Source organism: Lentinus tigrinus, assembly GCF_003813185.1.
Source record: "Lentinus tigrinus ALCF2SS1-7 unplaced genomic scaffold L226scaffold_34, whole genome shotgun sequence".
NCBI lineage: Eukaryota > Fungi > Basidiomycota > Agaricomycetes > Polyporales > Polyporaceae > Lentinus > Lentinus tigrinus.
This window is the reverse complement of record NW_027137943.1, coordinates 152,301-174,689: the sequence shown is the minus strand read 5'-3', so window position 1 is coordinate 174,689 and position 22,389 is coordinate 152,301. Positions and strand designations below refer to the sequence as shown.

Below are 22,389 nucleotides of genomic sequence, written 5' to 3'. Positions count from 1 at the left end.
CGTGGCCCGCAGCGCGAATTCTAGCTGGCCCAAGTGTGGCCTGACTGTGGCAGCGCTGCAGTGCTGAGCGGGACGCGCGCAGGGGCGAGTTCGGCCGCACGTTGGGTCTGACGCGCGATTTGCTGCTGGCGGAACAGAGGCTTATGTAAGCGACGGATAAAAACGAATACGAGTGGCGCCGTAAGAGGCCCTTTTGCTCCGGTTCACCTCCCTCAGTCCTTAGCTCAGCCCTTCCTCTCCTCCTCCGCATCGCACCAAGTCCCCCAGGGTTTGGTGAGAGGGCGTGCCCGCTCCCGCCCGCTCGCAACGCCTTTATTGTCCCCCCCAACAACACTTGCACAACGTGTCTCTCGTCATGATATCCCAATAAACACGTTTCCGCCGACAACGACTGCTCCATTCGCTCTCCAGCTCTTTAACCCTCCATCCCCTCCATCGCCCACAATCAGCGCTTCTCGCACGCCTACGATCACAATACACGCTCATAAATCACCCTTCATCTCCATGACCGACAACGACACGACTCAAGCTGAGGGCGAGGGTCCAGAGGGTTCAGATAAACCGCCGCATGGTATGTCATGCGTGTCTTCATCTCTCCTCTCCTCTCACCTGACATGCTTGATCTATTAGCCCAACCGAACGGAAAACCGCGTTCGCGCCGACCCTCCGGCCCAACCGTAGCCTCAAGTGGCGTCCCTGATCTAGCGCACGCGCACATCCCTCTGCCCCCTCCCGACTCTCACCTTTACGCAAAGCAGCCGGGCCACACCCGCAAGAGTCTTGAGGAGATGGCCCACTCTCAGCCACTTGACAAGCTTGTCATCAATGGTGCCCCCCACGTCAAGCACGACTCTTCCTCAACCACCGGTTCCATGACCACCTCCTCGAGCGAGTCCCCTTCCCCTTCCGAGTGCGAAAGCTGGAGTGTTCCATCTACCCAACCACCCAGCCGCGCCCCCAGCATGTCCGCGGGCGTGTCGGGGAACAAGCTCGCCCCTCCTGCTCCGCAAGCGTCCAAGCCCACTTCCAAGAAGGAGCAACCACCTCCCACGGCCCCGCGGATATCCCCGACTCCCTCCGCTGGGGACGACAAGTCCTCTCGCAAGGGTCCGCCCTCCAGACCTTCCTCTGTGCACTCCGATAGCGGCCAGAAGTTCACCCTCAAGGATCTTCTCGGCGCACAGAAGCTGGTGAGGAGATCCTCCGCGCGCTCCACAGGTAGCAGCAAGAAGTCAGACTCGGACCGGGGCGGACGCTCAGAAGCTGGTGCGAGTACCGTGAGCCTTCTGAAGAAGTACGGGGTCTGCGAGAAGGTGGCTATCGGGAAGGGCGCCACTTCCGTCGTCCGTCTGGCTCACAAGTGGGATCGTAGTGAGGAGAAGCTCTATGCAGTCAAGGTGAGTAAACCCGCACATTTTGGGCACCTCCATGGTTGCTGACCACGGGTGGTTTCGCGTGGTAGGAGTTCCGCAAGCGGAGAAAGAACGAGACAGAGAAGGAGTACGTCAAGAAACTCACGGCCGAGTTCTGCATTTCGTCGACGTTGCACCACATGAACGTCGTCGAGACCGTCGATCTTGTCCAGGACGAGAACCAGCATTGGTGCGAGGTCATGGAGTTCTGCCCCGGTGGTGACCTATATGCGGCCATCAAGCGCGGTGGGATGTCGCCCAGCGAGGTCGAATGCTGCTTCAAGCAGATTCTCACCGGAGTCGCATATCTTCATAGCCAAGGTGTTGCCCATCGTGACATCAAGCCGGAGAACCTCTTCTTTGACATGAGGGGCCACCTCAAGGTACGTGGAGGACTTCACTGATGCGTGACAGCATAAGCTCACCGGCTTGGGGAAGATTGGTGATTACGGTGCATCCACCGTCTATCGTCTTCCATGGGAGTCCACGATTCACATGTCCACCGGTCTCTGTGGCAGTGAACCATACATTGCCCCAGAGCAATTCCTAGGCAAACGTAAGCAAATGTTCTTGCTTCACCCGCCTTGATCGCCTAATGTTGGGGCATTAGCCTATGATGCTCGACTCGTGGATATCTGGGCGTGCGGCATCGTCTACTACTGCCTGCATTTCCAGGAGCTCCCGTGGACTGTGGCGCAGCCTACTGACCAGCTCTTCGCGGCCTACGTTTCCGCGTGCAATACCCCCACGCAGTCAGCTTGCCCACCGACGATCAACAACCTCTCACCCCGCGCATGTAGGCCAGTGATCCGAAAGATGCTCGAGCCCAACCCGAAGATGAGGTCGTTGATCGACGACATCATCAAGCAGCCGTGGGTGCAGAACATCGAGGTCTGCTACCTCGTCCAGAAGCCGTCGCACCAGCACGTCAACGCCGTCGCGATGGCGCAGGCGCAGGTGCAGGTGATCCCCTGATGCGCTTGTACTACGTACGTGTTCGGGGGCTGGCGACGACGGATGTTGCTCCCTCGGGCCCCCATGATCTTGACGTCTCTCCTGTCTTTTTGTCTTCCTCTGACTCGTGTTTATTGTCTCCCTTAGCTTTCCCTCTAGCTATTCACGCCCTTGATGTAGAAGTAGTACCTTCTCGCGTAGTAGTTCATAGCCACTGGGCCACCGCGCCCTTGTGGGTTGCGAATGTTACTTGCGATCTCCCCATGACACGGACGTTTGCCACTCCCTTGTGGGCTTCCTCGCTTGCTCATGCACATATTCTGGACTGGGCCACGACTCGTTGTAGTGATAATGACGCCTGTACCCTAATGGTTAGTCTAATACTACCGTTATGTATAACAAACACAGGAGGGCAAGGCGTCCTCGCAACATAAGGCGGAAACGGTTTCGGGCTGGTGTTGCTTAGAAGCTGCATATTTTGGCAAATTACGACATATTGTCTTTAGAACTGGCTTGCGCATATGCCCCGTGGCTGAGTTGGTTACAGCGTCCGACTGTTATTTAGAATGAGGCAATCGGAAGGTCGTGAGTTCGAGCCTCACCGGGGCAGTACTTTTACATGAATCTTTCCCTTCCTGCCACCCCGTCCTGAGCCTGAGCAAGTCCCGCTCGAAAACTAGGCATATTGTTCATCACACTTTAGCCATGATGGAGCGAATTCGTAACATGTTCAGCCATGGTGCTTCGGACGTAACGCCTCGTCCGCGTGGGCGGTGTGCTCGCCGGTCAGCCACAAGCTCGGAGCAGAGTAAAGGGCCGGTGACAAGCACAATACGTCCGTATAGAATGTCATAGCACCCCCTGCTGAAACGATACATAACAGACGCGTAGAGGACGAAAAGCTACCAGCAAACCACGCAAGGCGAGAGCCTTCTTCTGACCCCTGGGGAACCGCGTGAGCGACATCCTCTTCCCTGTCGAAGTTTGCAAGTTGGTCTTCGAACAACTGAGTTCTTCGATGAGCCAGACCAGCGCCACTTCGCGAGGGTTGTCCAGTTCCTCTCGACACTGCGCCATGAAAGCGGAGAGCCGATTTGAATCCTGTACAGGCCTTAGGAAGCCGCTCCGAATCGCCGCTGGGACGATGTCCGCGGTCCGGTTTGTGGGGAGCATATGCTGCATATGCATATGCTTGTCAAGCCACTGTGCGCATGGTCTGTACCTCGATACGCCAAGGGCCATCCTGGATGTCAATGCGGTACCACGACTCCTCCATCGAGGTTCGCCAAGCAACTTCCTCGAACTCGCGGAACCTGCTCACGGTCTTGAGGGGCAAGCCACTACCGCTACGGTACATACGAGCCTACCTGCCCAGCGATTGATGGCTTAGGACGGCCGCGTTCCTGCCCAGGGACTCGCCGCCACTCCTCCCGCGTGCCCTGGAGACCCTCGTATGGGCCCCGTGTGGGCGAGGAAAGACCTATCCTGCTTATCAGGCTCTTCGCGTCGGACGTGCTGACACGCTTGGCCATTGACATGATCAAGGAGGTTTCGTGCCGCGACGAGGGGGTTCATCCATTGCGTGTGGTCTGGTGGAGACGATGAAGATGAACTGCTCGAAACGCATGTCGACCTCGAAGACGTGCATTAGTAGTTAGTACAACGCGTGTGCATGTGTACCTTGTAGTTAGACCGTTTCAACGGGAGAATGAATGTGCCGTCGCGCGTACTAGTAATACGCCGGTCAACTTGCGGGAAGGCATGAGACCATTGTTTGTAACTTACTAGTCTGCGATCTTCATGCTGCTGTCTCGCTTGAGACATGTCCGATCACTCTCGACATCAAGCACCAGCACCAGATCATACCGGGCGAGCAACAGCGGTTGGATGTCGTCAGAAGAACATCGTGTCCATATGGTCAACGCAATAATGATACAGCAAAATGCCTAAAACGGATGGGTAACGAAAGCAGCGGGTATATGTGCGAACCAGATCCCAAGAGAAGAGCCAACGTGCGGGGCAGGCACGACTATTGGTACTTATCCTTGTATATCCACGCCAGCCCGACGTCGCTCGCGCCCTGCTTCACCTGCAAGAGAGAAGCCGGTCTCAGCATGCGTACATAGGCCGCGCAGAGAAAGAAAGAAGATACGTACGGCAGCGCGGTACCACTTCGCCGCCTCCTTCTTGTCCTTCTTGCAGCCCTTGCCGTGCTCGAGGCAGAACGCGAGCTCCTGCTGGGCATCTGGGTCTCCAAGTCGCGCCGCGACCCGATAATACTGCTGGAAGGACATCAGCACGCAAGCGCAGGATGGACATAGCGCGGAGTGTACATACCACAGCCATCTCCTTGTCCTTCTGAACGCCCCACCCGCGGAAGAAGCTCTGCCCGACCTCATAGATAGCAAGCACCAGCTCGGACTACACGCTCAAATGAGCCACGTACCACGAGAAAGGAGCGACGATCACACTCACCCTGACTGCACTCATATCACCCTGCTGCCCCTTCTCCATATCCGTAACCGCAAGCTCCGCCGCGCGCCTCAACCACTTAAACCCCGTCGCCTCGTCCTTCGCGCACCCCCATCCATGCCGCTGCGCGAGCCCCCACATGAGCATGCCCACACCGCACCCGCCGTTCAGCGTCGCGCTCTTCTCGAACGCCTGCGCCGACTCTGCAAGCCGGTTCTCGAGGTGGCACTTGATCCCGAGCTGGAGGTAGTCCTGCGGCGTCTGGGGATGCGTCAAGGCGGGGTCTTCTTCCTTGTGCCTGCTGCTCCTGCTCGCGGTCGACTTGGCGCGCTGCCGGCCTGGGGCTCCAGGCGCCGCGGGTGTTGTAGGCATGTGCGGGACATTGGGCGGAGCAGAGGCAGGGGCGGGGAAGGACGCTGGAGAGTGTGGGCCATGGATGGTCGCAGACGTCGGGGTGGGAGGGAGTTCGTAATAGGAGTAATTCGAGTATACGCTCGCCGAGGAGTTTATGCGCGGTGGCTGGCCGCCTATGCTTGTTGGGGTCTGTGCCTGGAGCGAAGACGAAGCATACGACTGCGCGGCGTTCGGTGATGGAGTGGGGGACGGGTAGGGGTTCGCATACGGCTGCTGTTCACGCATGGAAGCTGGGGAGACGGGCCGCGAGCCCGGCTGCGTCGAGGGACCTACTGCTGGTGAGCTGAGCGGGCTGGAGCCAAGGCGTGGACTCGCAGCAGCTGGTGGATGCTCATGCGATGTAGGAGAGGGCACGTTCCTCATTAGCACTTCGCGTTTGCGGTCCTCCGACTCGTGCCAATCGAGGTCCGACATGGGCTGCACCACCGGCCTCGAGAAGTTCAGGTTCGGGGCCTGCACACGCGAGGGCATGCGGCCGCCCTTCGAGGGACCCGGGACCTCATACTCGGGCTGCCAGGGCTCCGGGGTGGGCTGGCTCTCCGGGGCCGCGGAGACCACGACAGTGGGTAGATCTGGAACGTCAGGGGGGTCGTAGACTGAAGGTGGATCAACAACGCCGGACGAGCGCCATGTGTCGCGGTACCTGTTGGTTATCGAATCGAGGTCGTAGTTGGACGACGCAAGAGAATCGTGTGGTGCGCGGCCATGGAAGGGCGCGGTGGCCGAGCGTGCGTCCCAGGAGATGGTGCGCATGCTCCCGCCATCGTCGTAGTACGACCCTGCGGTGGCCGTCGAGCTTCGGAACTGTGTATGCAGGATGGGCGAATGGGGCGGGGGCAGTATGTTATTTGAGCCTGGGTGTCCTGTCTGTCGCGGAGGAGTTCCCGGAGGCTCGAGGTTGGCTGGTCTTTGCTTGTTGACCCTTCTTGACGACGTGCGGCGGATGAGGGTGTTGAGCGGTGAAGAATCGTGGAGATTGGGGGTAAGCTGGGAACCAGCCGAGGGCTCAGCCATGTTGTACGGCTCGTAGGGGATGGAGTATGCAGTGATGAGAGTGATCGTTTGAAGAGCTGTAGCGATCCATTATAACACCTTTACAGTGGTCGTTGCCAAGTAGATCTCTCCTCCCGATGCAACCGCGGCGCGACCACCGGTCACGTAACGCAGATCTGCACCGCTCTCGCCCGCAGCCCAGCCATATTCCGCTGCGCGGCGGTGGTCAGCCGTCAATATCACCAAGATTATCATGTTGAGACTGTTTCACGCAGCAGCGCACGGCGCGCGCGAGACCGCTCGCATCACATGGAGCAGAGTGCACGCTCGCATTAGAGGTGTAACTATGTAAGTAGTGTACGTGTGCAGTATCCAACCCGTCTACAGATACTTTTTCTTCTGCTTGAGCTCCGCGTACGGGTCCGGCTTCGGCATCTTGCCAAACCGCGGCTCGTCCTTCTTGAACGTGAACTTGTAGATGTGCGACACCGTCTCATCCCACTGTTCACGCCACATGTGCGCACCGCCTCCCCGAGCTCCGTCGAAACCGTACTGCTCTGCAAAGGCGCGGAAGTTGAATCCGAGCCGGTCCGACTCCTGGAACACAGGGATGTCGATGGGCTCCGTCGGCAATGACTGCGGGAGGACCAGGAGGACATAGCGGTGGTAAGGAGTACCGCGCTGCGGATGTGGTGGAACGTAGCGTGTGTGCGTGTCAAGAGGGACTGTGGGTGACTGAGTAGATGCGGAGAGGGGGATGTTAGGCCTAGGGGGGTTAACGTAAGTGAAGAGAAGTAGCGACCACACATAGAAGACTTACTGCATCCAGTGCAAGTACGTTGTGAACGACTGGCTCTCCATGTCGGGAACGTCCAAATCAACCATCAGCAAAGTGTACAGACGCGTGTCCGTATGGAACAGCGTCGTGTAGATCTCGGGCTGTCTCCTTGTCTGTCATGGCAGAATATGTGAGCCAGGTGCGGGGCCACGAAAGTAGCGATGTCGAGCACGCTACGGACGGGAGAGTAGGAAACGTACCTGCTCTGGCATCAAGAAGATACCGGGCTCGACCTGCTTGACCTTCCGCTTAACACGCGTACGCAAGTAGTTGTTCTTCGGAGGCGGCTCGAGGTAGCGGAGGCGCAAGTCAAACGAAGGGTGCAGCTCCGGAAGCATGTCCGGCACCACGTTCATCTGGTATATACGTTCCATCTATACCACCGTGTCAGCACACCGACTCTGACACAAGAAGACGCAACGTACCAGAAGGTCGAGGTCTCCCTCCTCCCTCCACTTCTGCTCGAGCAGGTGCCGGTATATCGGCTTGCTCATGTCCGCTACGTGCACGGTGTCACTCCAACCCACACGTTAGATCGTCTACAACAAATAGCACTCACCCATACCGTTCCTCGCCTTCCACCGCACGTCGGGCAGGTTCGCTTCGGCCTGAATCTCCAGCACGCGCACCTTCTCTCTCATCTCCTCCAACGCCTGCGCGTCCCTCTCGCCCTCAGGCTTGGCCTCCTCAGCCTTCACCTTCGCCTGCAGCTCCTCTAGCTCCTTCTTCACAAACGCAGCATCACGCAAGATGTAGCGCAGGGCATAGTCATATGCTGGCTCGACGCCCTTCGCAATGGGCCGGCACCACTCCCTTGGCCGCTCCAACGAGATGGACGGCCTCCGTGTCGGCCACTGGCGCTGCTTGCCCTTCGGCTGCTCGGCCTGCTCGGACGAGGCGGGCTCTTCTGGGGCAGTCTCCTTCTCCTTCGCTGGCGTAGCGGTCTTCACTGTCACGGGGGGAGGCGGGGGCGGCACGCTTGCCTGCGTCGAGGCCGCTTCAAGCGTTGCGTTGCCGCGCACCAGAACTAGTCGGGGAGCATGGCAGGTAAGGCGGCGGAGAGCGAGCATGGCCGTCGAGGGAAACGGTGGTCGGGACGAGACGCGGTCTCCTGGGCGCGCTTGCAGAAATTCGGGAAGAGCGCCCAAGAACGTGGCGGAAGCGCCTGCGTCCATTTCGAACGCGTCCAAGTTCCAGACATTCATTATTTCGGCCACCGTGACCATGAACCCGGAAGCACAAGCACCGTCTCCCCCGCAAACCAAATTTTCCAGGCCCGACAGCCTGGTGTTCTTCCTGCATGCTAATGACGAAGATGGGACTATAGACGGCAGATATCCCAAGGTCAACAAGCTGGACAAACGCCTCAAGCACTATGCCCCTGTCCTCGACAGCCTTGCCCGCCTCTTAGTCAACCAGCCCGGGAAGCAGGTGTACGCTGTTGCGATCGTCCCTCCCTCACTCGAAGAACCCAATGCGCTCGTTCTTGTTGGTGAGGATGCTCAACGGGTGCCGAAGGACGTCGTCTCCCACCTCGAGTATCTTCTCAAGGCCGTCTGTGCTGCTGGTGCAACAGTCCGTAAATCACCTCCTCTCAGCCAGATAATCCCTACATACATCCCGGAGAATACCGAATACCCCCTGCTGAAGCAACTGCTCGCCATGGAAGTCGCAGTATACCGCCATTCCTGGGTCAAGAGACGCTCAGAGAAGTATGGTTGGAGCAAGGCGTTCCTCGACGTCTGCGCTGCTATCCAATTGCCCTCGCCTCCGCAATCGATACCGCTGGAAGCGTTCGCCATCTTACAAGAGCTGCAAGGGCCTGAAGGTGATCGCGACTCCATCCTCTTGGCCTTCAGGACTGCCTCGTCGGCCCTGACGGACATGTTGGACGCTTTGAATGGAGACTGTGACGACGCAAACATCCACCGATTGCGGCTCGCTATGGAAGGTCTGGACGTTTCCGTGAATAGTCTGCGGCGACTGCTACCGGGTGTATTGGAGAAGTGTCGGTCGTACATACGTCGTAGGTCCGCTTTCCTCACACTGGCGTTTATATCTCATATCTCGCTTCTTCAGTTGTTCAAAGAAACCTGAACCAGAAACTAGATTTCGAGCGCTGGATCCAGAAGCTGTTGTCCACACGCCGAGACTTCGGCCAACTGTTGGCGCTCGTCCGCTCTCCCACTCTCGACCATGTCCTTGGTGCAGGCTTCGAGATCAAGGTCATTACGCCAGCCCCCGTACCGCCTGTGCTGTGGGAGGTCAGCATGGACAGCCTCCAGTGGGCTTTGGGCGCAGATATCACTATCACGGTGGAAGAGCAGGATATGAGGAAGTTTGTAGATCAGGTTGTGGGTAAGGTGGGCTGTGCAGGTACGTCGTCAATGTGTTCACGTCAGTCATTCTCACCCACCATGGTGGTCTATGTCAGTCATGAAGAGCGATTATATTCACTGCGAATGCGCCATCCTAGTGGAACTTCTCAAGATCTCTCGTACCCGCCGCATCATCCCATATGTCGGTGTTTCCAAACTATCATGTGCTTTGTGCCACGCCTACTTCGCGGCGTACGGCGAGGCTACGAAAAGCAACATTTCAACACAGGGTACTCATGGCCAAATGGTGGGGTGGCGATGCCCTACGCTCGAGCACGATCTGGCACTTGACAAGCGGGTCCGCGGGGTCTTAACAGTGGCTTTGTCCCAGTCACTTGGCAGGGCAGTAAGCGGCGTGACCGCACCACGTCGACGCTCGGTGTCTTCACAAAGCACCACAGCCTCATCTGATCCTCCTCATGTCCCGCAACGAATGAGAACACTCCGTACGTTGGTGTTTGGTGCTCATCATTGACTGGTGGTATTCAACTTTCATTGCAGAAGAATATATCGGGCTGTACGAGGGAGAAGCCAGCTCTTCTTGAGGCAGTTGTGAGTAAAACGTAATTCCCCGCGCAATCTGTTTGTGTGATCACTCCCCCAGGAGTTGGATAGATGGTTGAGATAGATACTTCTGGGGCCGGTACTATTTCTGGAAGTAGTCATCACATTCTCTATGTATGTATCGACAAGCAAGTGCTTTAGTAAGACTCCGTGTATGTAGAAGACGGTAAAAACAAGACTGCTGCCCCAGTGAGGCTCGAACTCACGACCTTCCGATAGACAACCAATGTAACAGTCGGACGCTGTAACCAACTCAGCCATGGGGCAGATGCTAAAGGAGAAGCAATAAGACATTTTGGCTCTGTCAAGCTCACACCGGCCTCAACTGCCTTAAGTTCTGGTTGACTTGATGTCGTTGTATCCTCAGGTTTGATGTTCATTGTATATCGACGGACTACTGTACTAGATCTTGAGCCTCCACGAACGAAGAGCGAAGGCATGGTGCCGCATCGAATTTGACCTCTGCTAGCACCAAAGGCAACCGTTGCTGCCACAACGTCGGGCTCATGCCTCAAGTCGTCCTTGAAACTGTTCCGCTCGGCCACCGTCAGCCACATGAACATGCGCCGGCTACCCGCTCAAATATTGTACAGCCTACTGACATGATCAGTGGCCATACGGCCTCGTTTTCAAAGTATCGCATGCGTGTGGTTGCGCAAATGGAGGGGTAACGTTCAGGTGGGTACTTCTTCACAGTCAGGCTGGGCCAAGAGAAGTGATATACTTACCCAAGTTACCCTTGTGCTTGATGTCCTTGCAAGGGTGCGCTCACGGCCAGCGGCCCAGGGCGGATCAGGCTTAGCAAACGCCAGCGGCAAGTGCTTCGCCTTCGAATGATGCAGTTGATCCGGCCCTGCATGAGGACCCATATGTACTTATCCCAGTCTTCCCAGACTTCCCCCGGTCGAAGAGGTATATATACCCAGTCCCTCGCCGCATGGGCAACTCCAAGCCGGCACTGACCTTCATGTCCTCGTTCAGTTTCAGACGCCTGGGCGGCCTGGGCGCGGTAGCCCTCGCGTTCGCTGCGCATGTCGATGCACTGGCGCCCTCCAACCCGCAATATGTGAAGCTGGGAGCAAAAACCGGATCGGCACTCAACAAACGACAGGGCGTGACGTTCCCTCAATACAACTTCACGCAACCTCTTGACCACTTCTCCGACACTGGTTTCACCTTCCAGCAGCGGTACTGGCTTAGTGATCGTCACTACAAGCCCGGTGGACCAGTGATAGTCTTCGAGGCTGGTGAAGGCCCCGGTGACGAACGCATGCCCATATTGGACACCGGCATTATCGACATTCTCGCGAACGCGACGAATGGCCTAGGTATCGTCCTGGAACACAGATACTACGGTAGTATTCTTGACACACCGTACGGAGTCCGACTGACACAGAGCTCCTCCAGGCGCATCTGTACCGGTCCAGAACTTCACGACGGACTCGCTGAGGTATGCCCTGTCCAACATCCATGTCCTTGTGACACTCGGCGATAAGAGCACTCCTGACATCACGGCTCCTGCACAGGTGGTTGAACAATGAGCAAGCGGCCGCAGACTCCGCCAACTTCATTGCGAACGTAACGTTCCCAAACATCGCTGCAGACCTCACGGCACCGGGTACGCCGTGGATCTACTACGGGGTCAGTAAACCCGTCTTTCCTCCACATGCGCTCGCTTGGCGGGCAAAAATATCTCTTCTCCTGCACATGTGTTGTGCGCTTCGCACCTTCCTCGAAGGAAGAAAGCTGACAATCATCCCGCAGGGATCGTACGGCGGCGCGCGGGCCGCACACATGCGCGTGCTCTACCCGGACATTGTCTTCGGCGCGATCTCCTCCAGCGGCGTGACGCACGCCACGGTGGTCGACTGGCGCTATTTCGATATCATCCGGCAGTATGCCCCTACGGAGTGCATCGCACAAGTGCAGAAGACAGTATACGAGTTCGATGCATTGATCGCGAAGAACAAGACACACGACGCAATCAAGGCCGTCTTCGGGCTTTCGGGCGTGTCGTACGACCCTGACGTCGCGTCTCTTCTCTCGGTACGTGGGGCTGCGATCTGCCCAAAGTAGCGTCGGCTTAAGGTCACCTGAGAGCGTGATACTGACTGGCTCTGCATGTACAGGCACCCTTGGGCGGCTGGCAGAACACGAACTGGGATCCCGCGGTCAACAGCAATGGTTTCGCCCGATTCTGTGCGGCTTTGGGAACGCCCGATAACGCGACGGTGCATACCGTACAGGGCATCACTGTTTCCAATGCTACGTTCAACTACGCAAAGTATATAAACGCGGTAAGCCGCGGGACGGCAACTTGGCAACTATATTGGCGCATGCTCATAGTTCCTCTCCGCTGCAGACTTACTCCTCCAGCTGCCCCATCGAGGAACAGGACGAGGTCTGTGTCCCATCACCAGATAATCATTGAGTGCTCACGGCGAATATCATCTCCGCAGTGTTTCGGCACGATCACGAACAAGGAGTTCTACGAACAGACCGACCTGTCCCAGACGTGGCGTCTCTGGAACTTCCAAGTGTGCACGCAATGGGGCTTCCTGATGGTGCGACATCTCTTCAGCATCATGCGTCCTCGGGCCTCGTCCCACTGAGACCTTCCTCTCCCCTCTTGACAGACGCCGCCACCTGACCCGAAGATCCCACGTATCATCTCCAACCTCCTCACAAAAGACTATGGCGAACTCACCTGCACTCTCGTACGTGATGTCGCGGTCAGGAAATCATGTTCCAAAGTAAACTGCTGATGTTCCCACCATACTAGTCATACCCTCCCGGCGAGCACTTCACCGTCCCCCCGGAGCCTAACGTCGAGGATGTGAACAAGCTCGGTGGGTACAACATTGCAGCTGACCGCCTCGCGATCATCGACGGCCAAGGTGTGTGGTCTACTTTCTATACATCTCTTGCTCGTACCTAACATGTTTTTGAAGACGACCCATGGAGGGGCGACACGCCCCACAGCCCGGACCCTGCAGCGCATCCTCGCAAGGACACGACCATCCGTCCATTCAAGCTCATTCCCACAGCTGTGCACCACTGGGATGAGAACGGCCTGGCGGATCCTAGTGCCGAGCCTGCTTTCATTCAGACCATCCACCACCAGGAGATCGCGTTCGTCAAGGCTTGGTTGAAGGACTTCAAGCCACCATCGCAGTAAAGCGATGTCATTGGGCCCGCTAGCATAGTACATAACCACGGATGCATTGTCATTAGGATATCATCAAACACGATTGCATGAGTATTGGTACGGATATCAACAGTACTCGTCATGGCTGTCAGAACACGATATCGGATACATGTGAATAAGAATACAAGGGCATCAAGAGGAGAGCCATCACGAGTGAGCGAACGAGCAACGTCAGAAAAGAGCCCACAAAAGTCTGGTATCGAAGCGGCGCCTGGCCAGTGCTCTAGTCAAAGTCTTCGAAATTCGACCCGTTCTCATCCTCATCTCCAGACGAAATCTCAACATACTTCGACACCGTCCTCGCCACCGCCGCACGTCTCGGGGCCTCTGCACGCCTGGGCGGAGGAGGAGGAGGGACACTGTTGTCGTCGTCATCATCGAAGTCGTCCTCTGATACAACGGCCTTCTTCGCAGGTTTCTTCGCCGGTGCTGCTCTGCCCTTCGGAGCCTGGCCGTTCGACGCCTTGCGTACTGCGGGGGCCTTCTTCGCAGGGGGCGCGCCCTTCCCGATGAAGTCGGTGATAGCTGCCTGCTTGCCGTTCTTCTTGGGTGCGTCGACCTCCATGATGTCGTCGTCATCGTCCACAGGAGAAGGTTTCTTCTTCTTCGCTGCGGGCTTAGGGGGCTTGTCGTCATCACTATCTTCAAGATCGTTGTCGAGACTGTGATAGACGGTATGAGCGACGGGGTCTCGGAGACACACAATCCAACTGACCTCTTCCGCTTGCCCGCCGATCCGTTCATGGCCTTGGCCTTTCCCTTGTCTTTCGATGAGGGTGGTGACTCGAACTCGGAATCCGAGCCAGCGGCCTTAGCAGCAGCCTTCTTCTTGGGCGCAGGCTTCCGAGGAGCAGGAGCGTCCACCATCTCTATGTCGGAGTCATCCTCTACCTTCGTCACGGCCTTCTTCGCAGGTGCTCGCTTCTTGGGCGGAGGCGGTAAGTCATCATCGCTCTCGTCCTTGACCTTCTTGATCGTGACGTTCGAGCCTGACGGGACGGCAGATGCAGGCTTCTTCGCCTCAGAAGCTTTCCTGGCCTTCGGCGCAGGCTTCGTCGGGTTGAAGTCGTCATCCGAATCCTCCGCCTTCACCTTCTTGGGCTTGAAACCCAGCTTCCCCTGCTGCTTCTTCTTGCCTTTCTTGGCGCCCTGCTGGCCCTCCGCAGCACAGAGCTTGGCTTCCCAGTCCTCGCACGTTTGCTACAGGTCCCCTATTACACCCATATCTACGGATAGTATGCGGTGTAACTCACCTTCCACTGCGCGAGGAATGCGTCCAGGTCGGTCTGCCAGATCTCGATAGGCGAGAGAGCAAGAAGAACAAGCAGTTCTTGCTCCTTCTCCTTCGCTTGCTGGAGGAGCTTCTCGATCTGTAGAGACGCATGAATGGGGCATGAACACAGGCATGGGCTCAGAAGGCCAACCTTTTCCTTTGTCAAGCTCCAGATGGCCATGCCGAGGAGGTAATCGTAGTCGGTGACATTGCCAGTCGGGCTCTCACCGCCGCTCCCACTCTCGTCGTCGTCGTCCTCCTCGACGACTTCCTCGGTCTCGCCAGCCGCCTTCGCCTTGGCGACCTTCGGGAAGGGACGGAACTGCTTCTTGCGCAGCTCGGCAACGATGTCCACCTTGCGACGGTTGTTGACGATAAGCTCCTTGTCCACAATCATCTTGATGAAGCGCGCCTGGTTGTTCAGCTTGTCGAGCTGGTTCTGCAGGTCGTTTGCCAGGTAGTCCTGTCCATCGTCGGTGAGCATTTACACGAGGCGTCACGTGCGGGATAGAGGGGCATACCTTGCGCTTCTGGTAGTAGGCAAGACGCTTGGGGTAGAAGTCCTCGATGATCTCCTCCGCCGAGTTGTACTTCTTGATCTTGCCGTCAAAGTCGAAGCAGACCATGTTGCCCGTGTTGATCTTGGTCGAGAGTTTGAAGAACTCGTGGAAGCCCTGCTTCTCTGCCTTCTCCATCTCCTTCTCGGACATCGTGATGACGAAGTGGACATTCATGTTGTTGTGGTACTCTTTGTAGTCCTGCACACGATCATTCAGCCAGCTACCCTTCCGCGGTCTGCATCGGAACTTGCCTTGATGGGGCCTTCGCCCTTCTCGCCGCACATGGCCTCGAGCTCAGCCTTGAAATTCTGAGTCCACTTGTGGATGGGTAGCTCCGTGATCTCGACCGTCGTGTCGTCAATCTTCTTGACGGTACCCAGCACGTCATACTTGTTGTCGCCAACCTTCTTGATTGTCCCTGTGAAGCCACGCCACCATGGAAGCATAGGCACCTGCTCCTCGCCGTTCATGAGGCGGCGGATGTTCGCAACTATTTCCTCGGGGTTGTAGCTCGGAATAGTCGTACTCCAGCCTGTTGGAGACGTGAACATAGGAACAACAGTGGAATCGATATATGACACGCACCGGTACCGATGCCCTCCGCGCCGTTGATCAAGACCATAGGAACGACAGGCATGTACCACTCGGGCTCGACCTGCTTACCGTCATCCTGCTGGTACGTCAAGATGGCATCATCGGCGGGGTGCATGACATTGCGAATAACCGGGGCCAATTCGGTGAAGATGTAACGAGCCGCGGCGTGATCTTTGCCGCCCTGGTCACGAGTACCGAACTGACCGTTCGGCATGAGCAAGTTCATGTTGTTGCCTCCGACGAAGTCCTGGGCCAGGTTGATGATGGTAGCCATCAAACTGGCTTCACCGTGATGGTATGCAGAGACCTCCGACACGTAACCGACAAGTTGCGCAACCTAGGACAGGAAGGTCAGCGCTGAAGCGTATCCAGATGGACAAAGACTGACTTTGATTTCCTTCTTCAGGTTACGCTTGAAGCAAGACCAGATAACTTTCCGCTGACCGGGCTTCAAACCATCGGCAACCGACGGGATCGAACGAATATTGTCGGCCATAGAAAACAGGATGAGTTCGCGGTTGATGAAGTCCGCGAGCGGGATCTCGCGTTGGGTGTGGTCGAGATATGTTCCGGGCTGCAGGACGCATTGAGCATGCCTCCGCTAGCGATCGACAATGGACGCACCCTGAACTGACGAAGCCACTCCTTACGGTCGTCCGCCTTCTTCTTGCTGAATGCCAGCTCGATTAGCTCTCGGTCGCCATCTCGTGTTGTGGAAAAGGGGATCATATGACGCTTCATGTCACTGAAGTAATCGCGAGCATCCTCGTCCTTGCTCGTACCGAGACCCTATTGGAAAGTCAGACGTACTTATCTCGTGAACCTCGCGGATTTCACTCGCCTTGAAGTACTTGTGCTCCCATTTGTGAGAGTTCGGTGTCTCCTCAAGCCACATCTCGTACTCGGGAATGGTGTAGAAGTTGATGATCTCCTTCCCTTTCCATACCTACTAGCACGTCAGAAGGACAGCAGCAACAGAAACATAGATGGCTGAGACTTACTCGGACGACGGGAGTGATAAACTCGACGAGGAACCTGTCAATCTTCAAGAGAGACGGGTAGAAGTGGTCCAGGTAGTTGATGAGTAGACCCTTGATATGCGAACCATCGTGATCCTGTGGACCTAAATGTCAACAACGACCCATACGGCGCCAACTGACGAACATACCTGATCCGTCATGAGCATGAGACGGCCATACCGCAGACTGGCGGTATCCGTGTACTCCTTGTTGTGCTGCAGACCCATGATCTTCTTGATGTTCTGGATCTCCTCGTTCTTCATGATCTGGTCGTGCTTCGCGTCACGGACGTTGAGCAGTTTCCCACGGAGCGGGAAGACACCGAAGTTGTCACGTCCGACGACACCAAGACCCGCAATAGCCAATGCTCGGGCGGAGTCACCCTCAGTCAAGATGAGGGTGCAGTCCTGGGCCTTTCTTGTTCCGGCGTTATTGGCGTCGGACAGCTTGGTCATGCCAGTCAGCCTGCGGAGCGTGTCAGCTTGGCAACCACACCACAACGGCAGAACGAGCGCACCTAGTCCTGCGATTACCGTCCGTCTTCTTCATTTGCTGATCAGCCTTGAACTTTGCCCAGTTCAAGACGTGATCGACAATCGAAGACTTGGCCACTGAAGCCGTGTGTGAGCTCGACGAATCCTACAATCCACAATGAAGAACAACAGACCCTTCTTCATGAAGTCTTCGGACACGTTCGGCTTCGAACCGAACTTGCTCGCAGGCAACGTGAGCGTCTCCTTCGTTTGACTGTCGAAGGTCGGGTTCTCGATGAGCGCATTGACAAAAATCCACATGTGGTTCTTGATCTGCGCAGGCTTGACAGCAGCAGCCTTGTTCTTCTTCGAGATGGCAGTGATGAGGTTCTTGGCGAGTTGGTCGGCGATGTAGTTGACGTGCGTGCCGCCCTTGGACGTACAGATAGAGTTCGCGAACGATACTTGCTGGAATGAGCCGTCCGAAACCGCGAAGGCGACCTCCCAGCGAGTGCCGATTTGCTCGTAGATGATACTCTGCTTCGCCTGAGCGGCACCGCCCGAGGCTTCGGCAGCGCTCTCAGCCGCCGAGTTCAGGAAGAGCTCGACATACTGCTTGAAGTTCTTGATCTTCAAGCGTTCGTCATTCAGGAAGACTTTCACGTCCTTGACTGTCCCCGCAAGATCGTGAACGCGCTTCTTGAGGAGAGAGACAGTGTCTTCATCGATGGAATCCATGCCGAACCGTTTGAGGTCTGGCTTGAAGGTTACTCGCGTGTACTCCTCGCCACGGCCATTCTTCAAAATCTTCGCCTTCCCCATCTTGCTCATGTTGTCCGTCCATGTCTGAACGTACTTCTGGCCGGATGCCTTGTCAGCCGTATCGATGGTGAACTCGGTGGAGTAGATATTGGCGAGCTTGGCACCGTAACCGTTACGACCACCGGTGAGTTTCTTCTCGTCGTCGTCGTAGTTGGAAGAGGACAGAAGGTGACCGAAGATGAGTTCAGGAATGTAGATCTTTTCCTTCGAGTGCATCTCGATCGGGATACCCTTTCCGTTGTTGTAGACAGAAATAGTGTTGTTCTCGACATCGATGGTAACCTTAATGGTGTCCATACTGGGGTCATTGATCTGCAGACAGTATTAGCACTAGCTCTTCCATAGTCGTTGAGCAGGTAACAAGTAAGTGTTGGTACTAGCGCAATGCTGCTGTACTTGCATGTTGTACCCGAACCGACAGAACCGAACAATGTGCCTCTACCAGCAGGTGGTCATGGAGCAATGGGGACGTTGGCACGCTAGCAGAGTGTCAAAGGACGTGTATTTGAGGACTTGGCGCAGTATTGTTGGCCTTATCCACTAGCACGACGTAGAACGCGTGAATACGCGTATGAACAGACGGAAACTCACCTTGTTATCCGCAGCATTCACGAGGATTTCGTCCACAATTTTGAAGAAACCAGGCACATACTTGATCTCCCGGTGCGCCATTCGCTTGTTCTCCGAGTCCCACGTCCACATCATGGCCGTAATAGTCTCCACACTCCCAATGTACGAATCCGGTCGCTTCAGGATATGCTCCAATTGCGAGAGCTACCACGCGCCCGCAATCAGCAACCACACGCGTCTGAACATGTCAAAAACACACACCTTCGTGTAGGTCTCCGACGCAGTCTTCTTCTTCCCATTTGCGGCGGCTGCGGGCGCGGACGGACCAGCTACGGACGCGGGTTCTTCATCCGTGGGGTCGTCACCGTCGCTGTCCGCGTTGTCATCCTTGTCTACCAGCACCTTCGCCGTCTTCTTCGTCGCCTTGGGCTTCACAGCAGCCTTAGGAGCAGGCTTGGTGGCCGCCTTCTTCGGTGCAGCCTTGGTGGTCTTCTTCGGCGCTGGCGCGTAGTCGTCGGACTCGGAGCCAGACACGTCGAGGTCGAAGTTCTCCTCCGAATCACTCATGGTTGAGGGGTCGTAGATAGTCGTAAATGTAGAGTCTCGAGATTGGTTGTCGGTAAGTTGAGGTAGGAGGTCGAGGGCGCGGCCGAGGTGGCTCGTGCGAGGGTGATGGTTCGTGTCCAAGGCGTTCAACGCGACGCGACTGACAGTGAAGATGGCCGCGTTGAGCACGTGATATAGACGCTCACCACTGAATGCGTTCACCAAGCCAGCTGCAGAAACGCGACCAATCGAACAATGCAAATGCACGACATGAGTACACTGTAGAAACTAAAGACAAGCAGTTGAGTGCACAGACGTCCACTGTGCGGGATTTCCAAGTGCCGGGTTGGTCGGGCAGAAGACCGTATGGACGCTCTTCAACGTCGCGCAGTGGACACGACACATATACATACGTACATACCCTGCACTCATGTGGCACGCTGAACAGTTGAAGGCGATAGAACGAGAATCTACGCGTTAGTGACACAACTCCACCTCTGTTATACCTGCAATAAAATGTACAGTACAGATGTCATAAGCATAGCACCATGGCTCGTTCGAAGGTGTGTCTATTCCTCAGAAACGCCGTCTGTTATCTCTTTAAGGGCTTGATGAACGCAGGGCGCGTCAAACTGAGGCAACTTAGTCGTTTCGTTCAAGGTTCCTTCAACTTCTATGCACCGTACGCCCAGAGCCTAGCATGAGAGGATACGTCACATTTAACGACGGTATGGCCATCGACGGTGGGACAACTCACCATGATCCGAGCTACGTTGACCTCAACTGCAGTACCCTTGAGGTATACAAGATGTGTGATGAACGCCGAGATAGGATACGTGGTGTCCGCCTTGCTGAGACCGCCATATGTCCTTGCGTGGTGGCCGTCGTTCAATGTCTGCGCTATCGTACTGCGAATCCTGAGGTGAGCTAGACTGCTCTCCGCGTTTCAGCCACTTGTGAGATCTACCGGATGTAGTCCACAGCGCTGTACCCATCCGTCTCCCTGTCGTTAGCAGAGTTCACTGCATGAAGTCAGGCATCCAATGTATAGGGATGACACCGCTAAGATACTCACGAAGTAGAACCTTCGCTTTGAGGGAACGAGACCCGGCGATAGCATTCGCAACCCCTTTCAGAGCCAGGCATGGCATGATACTTGTCCACAGCGACCCGCACGAATATATCAGAACATTGTATCGAGAAAGCGAATTGAGGTAATCCGGATTCGGCGAGGGGTGAATCTCATTCCCATATGCATTGATGTAAAACAGCTCTGCAGCAACATTTCATTAATCATTTGTTACTGCAGGACGAACGATTCTGTACGCACTGGTTATCCTAGAGTTGAGCGGCTCGTAGTGGTCCTTGTCTGCGGACTGAAACTGGACATTCCGACTGTGAGGAAGCGTGCCGTCCAGAGGATCTACAGGCGAGGTCGGATCATCGCCCTCCCCGGAGATGTCGATCCGTGGAGCCTGCCGCACGGGATGTGAGATTTCGCATTGTCCGACAAGTCGCTCTCCATTCTCCTGCACACCAGGAAGCGGGTCGGTCAAGCGGTCAGTAGATAGATTTAATGAGTCTGACCAGCTCTGCGGCAATTGTCACTGTATGATTGGTCACAATCACGGGCAAAATGTTTGCCTGACTATTAGTGATGGACGAGAACAGGAAAATGGCCGAGGGTAGGGAGCGGCAGAAGGCCTGTGCGGCGGAGAGGAAGTAGTTGCCTATACTGTAGGTTCCGTGATAAGCTAACGAGACAGCTATAGTCGTACAGGCATACCTTCCGTTCACGAAAGAAAAGTTCTTGTGAGCTCTTGAGAGAATCTCGCTCTCAAAGTGTACCAGAAATGCTGCCTCACAAAAGTTGAGTCGCAGGGGTTCACCTTAGGGTGTCGCGGACTAACTTACCCCTGATCATCTCTTTACGGTCGTTCGGTATCCCTGTCCACAATCGACTGCGACCCTCGACGATGTCCCTCCACTCGTCACGCGCCTCTCTTTCTGTGCAGTTCCCAGGTAGGCGGTACGCAAGGAGGTTACGAATTGCATCCAGAGGCGAACCGGTATCAGCCTGCGGTATCAGACGCACCAGCCGGGATCGAATATCGCCTGCCAGACATTGAGACTCGCTCAGTTCACTCCGCATGTGACTGAAGGCGTACCTATAGACGGCCCGCCAAGTACGCGAATGATCTCGCTCGACGACCCTCCGTCGTCGGACACAGGCAAGATATAGCAAGCGGACTGGCCAAACGCGCAACATATGGAGTTGCATCCGGTGCCTCCAGAGATGACCACGAACGAGGTCTCATTCTGCGCACCATCTGGCAGCTTCGTAGACTGTCCTGCGACAAGGTGTTGCTGTGGTGTGGCCTTGGGCTGTCCTAGTTGGGTGGGTAAGTCAAAGACTGAGGATCCTGGACTGTCCGCGCCTGAGTTGCGAGGATTCGGCGAGAGGGTGAAGTAGCTCATGCTGAGACGAGGCCAAGGGAATGCACTCTTATGTAGTCCAGAGATGAACCCTTAAATACCGACTGCGAGTGCGGAGGTGGAAGACCGAGTATAGATTGACCATGGTCGTCACGGTGGTGTCGGTGCAAGCATAGGCGTAGCGCCAGCCCACAACGACCCTGTCCACGAACCACCACGACGTGTCCCTACGTGTTCTAATTCCACCATCATGTCCTCACCTCCCGTCGCGACAGTACCGCCTCCCGAGCGCACAACGCAACCGACAGCAAACGTGCAACAACTTAAAGCGTTGCTGCGCACAACACTGCGCGTATCGGTCACCGACGGACGCGTCTTCCTAGGCACATTCTCGGGTACGGATAAGCAGCTGAACATCCTGCTCATCAATACCGATGAGTACCGGACTGGGCCGGATGCTGGTCCGGACGCGCTGGATGGACGGTATGTGGGGCAGGTGATGATACCGTGGCGGCTCGTCGTGCGCGTCGAGTCTCGTCTGGAGGGCGAGCAGGCTAGGAAGTACAGCGACAGCGATGAGGAGAGCATGTATACATGATGATCCGAGACTTTGAACGTGGTATGTCTGCCCTTCTTGATATATCGCCTTGCGTCTGATCGATCTTTCAGTCTGCAACACCTCCAGGTTGACCTGACGGTATATTGCTCGTCTGTCGTTCGATCCTCGCACATGTTGGCTAACCCCGGGGTCATGGTTTCAGGCCTCCACCTAGCTCGCGTGAACTCTCACGGGTCCATCAGCACGTCGGCGACCCCCGCACGTCTCCATGAAGCGTCCTCGGACTAGGTGGTTTTTCGGATGG

General features: G+C 56.1%; 8 protein-coding genes and 2 non-coding genes across 10 annotated transcripts; 5 read left to right on the top strand and 5 right to left on the bottom strand.

Annotated features, from left to right (window-relative positions):
- Window positions 1–351: 351 nt before the first annotated feature.
- L226DRAFT_538617 (Pkinase-domain-containing protein) lies at window positions 352–2,820 on the top strand. The gene is made up of 5 exons (XM_067681532.1): window positions 352–571; window positions 631–1,397; window positions 1,463–1,795; window positions 1,851–1,968; window positions 2,023–2,820. The coding sequence occupies exons 1-5, from the start codon at window positions 505–507 to the stop codon at window positions 2,385–2,387; spliced, it is 1,650 nt and encodes a 549-aa protein (XP_067531376.1). The 5' UTR covers window positions 352–504; the 3' UTR covers window positions 2,388–2,820.
- A 68-nt stretch (window positions 2,821–2,888) lies between these two features.
- Window positions 2,889–2,976, top strand: L226DRAFT_t233. Its single transcript has one exon. It is a non-coding gene; the product is annotated as a tRNA-Asn (tRNA).
- Window positions 2,977–4,395: 1,419 nt separating this feature from the next.
- On the bottom strand, window positions 4,396–5,615 carry L226DRAFT_469521 (HCP-like protein; the record flags this gene model as incomplete). Its single annotated transcript, XM_067676230.1, has 4 exons — window positions 4,396–4,455; window positions 4,523–4,648; window positions 4,704–4,787; window positions 4,842–5,615. 4 exons carry the CDS (start codon window positions 5,613–5,615, stop codon window positions 4,396–4,398), a joined length of 1,044 nt encoding a protein of 347 aa, XP_067531375.1.
- Window positions 5,616–6,539: 924 nt separating this feature from the next.
- On the bottom strand, window positions 6,540–8,177 carry L226DRAFT_514014 (PEBP-like protein). The gene is made up of 5 exons (XM_067678394.1): window positions 7,643–8,177; window positions 7,509–7,582; window positions 7,284–7,457; window positions 7,066–7,196; window positions 6,540–7,011 (listed from the first exon to the last, which is right to left on the bottom strand). Exons 1-5 carry the CDS (start codon window positions 8,151–8,153, stop codon window positions 6,627–6,629), a joined length of 1,275 nt encoding a protein of 424 aa, XP_067531374.1. The 5' UTR covers window positions 8,154–8,177; the 3' UTR covers window positions 6,540–6,626.
- Window positions 8,178–8,299: 122 nt separating this feature from the next.
- On the top strand, window positions 8,300–10,213 carry L226DRAFT_538614 (uncharacterized protein). Its single transcript, XM_067681531.1, has 4 exons — window positions 8,300–9,109; window positions 9,163–9,459; window positions 9,518–9,907; window positions 9,963–10,213. Exons 1-4 carry the CDS (start codon window positions 8,308–8,310, stop codon window positions 10,004–10,006), a joined length of 1,533 nt encoding a protein of 510 aa, XP_067531373.1. The 5' UTR covers window positions 8,300–8,307; the 3' UTR covers window positions 10,007–10,213.
- Window positions 10,207–10,292, bottom strand: L226DRAFT_t231. Its single transcript has one exon. It is a non-coding gene; the product is annotated as a tRNA-Asn (tRNA).
- A 691-nt stretch (window positions 10,293–10,983) lies between these two features.
- L226DRAFT_492466 (peptidase S28) lies at window positions 10,984–13,301 on the top strand. Its single transcript, XM_067677388.1, has 10 exons — window positions 10,984–11,380; window positions 11,433–11,475; window positions 11,552–11,666; window positions 11,790–12,071; window positions 12,155–12,322; window positions 12,388–12,426; window positions 12,485–12,589; window positions 12,662–12,742; window positions 12,808–12,922; window positions 12,977–13,301. The coding sequence occupies exons 1-10, from the start codon at window positions 10,993–10,995 to the stop codon at window positions 13,201–13,203; spliced, it is 1,563 nt and encodes a 520-aa protein (XP_067531372.1). The 5' UTR covers window positions 10,984–10,992; the 3' UTR covers window positions 13,204–13,301.
- On the bottom strand, window positions 13,212–19,214 carry L226DRAFT_554689 (type II DNA topoisomerase). Its single transcript, XM_067683017.1, has 16 exons — window positions 18,806–19,214; window positions 18,566–18,748; window positions 17,347–18,286; window positions 17,197–17,290; window positions 16,829–17,144; window positions 16,662–16,775; window positions 16,502–16,606; window positions 16,285–16,449; window positions 16,049–16,234; window positions 15,652–15,997; window positions 15,318–15,598; window positions 15,028–15,264; window positions 14,658–14,969; window positions 14,487–14,603; window positions 13,949–14,433; window positions 13,212–13,895 (listed from the first exon to the last, which is right to left on the bottom strand). Exons 1-16 carry the CDS (start codon window positions 19,109–19,111, stop codon window positions 13,457–13,459), a joined length of 4,626 nt encoding a protein of 1,541 aa, XP_067531371.1. The 5' UTR covers window positions 19,112–19,214; the 3' UTR covers window positions 13,212–13,456.
- Window positions 19,215–19,579: 365 nt separating this feature from the next.
- Window positions 19,580–21,682, bottom strand: L226DRAFT_554688 (UPF0052-domain-containing protein). The gene is made up of 9 exons (XM_067683016.1): window positions 21,259–21,682; window positions 21,005–21,205; window positions 20,877–20,946; window positions 20,678–20,825; window positions 20,421–20,619; window positions 20,166–20,363; window positions 20,058–20,112; window positions 19,848–19,998; window positions 19,580–19,785 (listed from the first exon to the last, which is right to left on the bottom strand). The coding sequence occupies exons 1-9, from the start codon at window positions 21,566–21,568 to the stop codon at window positions 19,660–19,662; spliced, it is 1,458 nt and encodes a 485-aa protein (XP_067531370.1). The 5' UTR covers window positions 21,569–21,682; the 3' UTR covers window positions 19,580–19,659.
- Window positions 21,683–21,718: 36 nt separating this feature from the next.
- Window positions 21,719–22,280, top strand: L226DRAFT_220663 (uncharacterized protein). Its single transcript, XM_067672998.1, has 2 exons — window positions 21,719–22,145; window positions 22,196–22,280. Exon 1 carries the CDS (start codon window positions 21,777–21,779, stop codon window positions 22,122–22,124), a length of 348 nt encoding a protein of 115 aa, XP_067531369.1. The 5' UTR covers window positions 21,719–21,776; the 3' UTR covers window positions 22,125–22,145; window positions 22,196–22,280.
- The last annotated feature ends 109 nt before the right edge of the window (window positions 22,281–22,389 follow it).

Coding starts and splice junctions, on each gene's coding strand:
- L226DRAFT_554689 (XM_067683017.1), bottom strand. CDS start 19,111: ATGAGTGATTCGGAGGAGAACTTCGACCTCGACGTGTCTGGCTCCGAG. Junction 16,450..16,501: donor GGGAGCACAAGTACTTCAAG/GCGAGTGAAATC, acceptor ACTTTCCAATAG/GGTCTCGGTACGAGCAAGGA. Junction 16,235..16,284: donor AGTGGCTTCGTCAGTTCAGG/GTGCGTCCATTG, acceptor TGCGTCCTGCAG/CCCGGAACATATCTCGACCA.
- L226DRAFT_220663 (XM_067672998.1), top strand. CDS start 21,777: ATGTCCTCACCTCCCGTCGCGACAGTACCGCCTCCCGAGCGCACAACG.
- L226DRAFT_554688 (XM_067683016.1), bottom strand. CDS start 21,568: ATGAGCTACTTCACCCTCTCGCCGAATCCTCGCAACTCAGGCGCGGAC. Junction 20,364..20,420: donor GCTCAACTCTAGGATAACCA/GTGCGTACAGAA, acceptor ATGTTGCTGCAG/AGCTGTTTTACATCAATGCA. Junction 19,999..20,057: donor AGCGCTGTGGACTACATCCG/GTAGATCTCACA, acceptor CAGGATTCGCAG/TACGATAGCGCAGACATTGA.
- L226DRAFT_514014 (XM_067678394.1), bottom strand. CDS start 8,153: ATGCTCGCTCTCCGCCGCCTTACCTGCCATGCTCCCCGACTAGTTCTG. Junction 7,583..7,642: donor GAAGGCGAGGAACGGTATGG/GTGAGTGCTATT, acceptor CCGTGCACGTAG/CGGACATGAGCAAGCCGATA. Junction 7,197..7,283: donor TCTTCTTGATGCCAGAGCAG/GTACGTTTCCTA, acceptor CTGCCATGACAG/ACAAGGAGACAGCCCGAGAT.
- L226DRAFT_538617 (XM_067681532.1), top strand. CDS start 505: ATGACCGACAACGACACGACTCAAGCTGAGGGCGAGGGTCCAGAGGGT. Junction 572..630: donor TTCAGATAAACCGCCGCATG/GTATGTCATGCG, acceptor TTGATCTATTAG/CCCAACCGAACGGAAAACCG. Junction 1,969..2,022: donor AGAGCAATTCCTAGGCAAAC/GTAAGCAAATGT, acceptor TTGGGGCATTAG/CCTATGATGCTCGACTCGTG.
- L226DRAFT_492466 (XM_067677388.1), top strand. CDS start 10,993: ATGTCCTCGTTCAGTTTCAGACGCCTGGGCGGCCTGGGCGCGGTAGCC. Junction 11,667..11,789: donor CGCCGTGGATCTACTACGGG/GTCAGTAAACCC, acceptor ATCATCCCGCAG/GGATCGTACGGCGGCGCGCG. Junction 12,743..12,807: donor GCGAACTCACCTGCACTCTC/GTACGTGATGTC, acceptor CCACCATACTAG/TCATACCCTCCCGGCGAGCA.
- L226DRAFT_538614 (XM_067681531.1), top strand. CDS start 8,308: ATGAACCCGGAAGCACAAGCACCGTCTCCCCCGCAAACCAAATTTTCC. Junction 9,460..9,517: donor GGGTAAGGTGGGCTGTGCAG/GTACGTCGTCAA, acceptor GGTCTATGTCAG/TCATGAAGAGCGATTATATT. Junction 9,908..9,962: donor GCAACGAATGAGAACACTCC/GTACGTTGGTGT, acceptor CTTTCATTGCAG/AAGAATATATCGGGCTGTAC.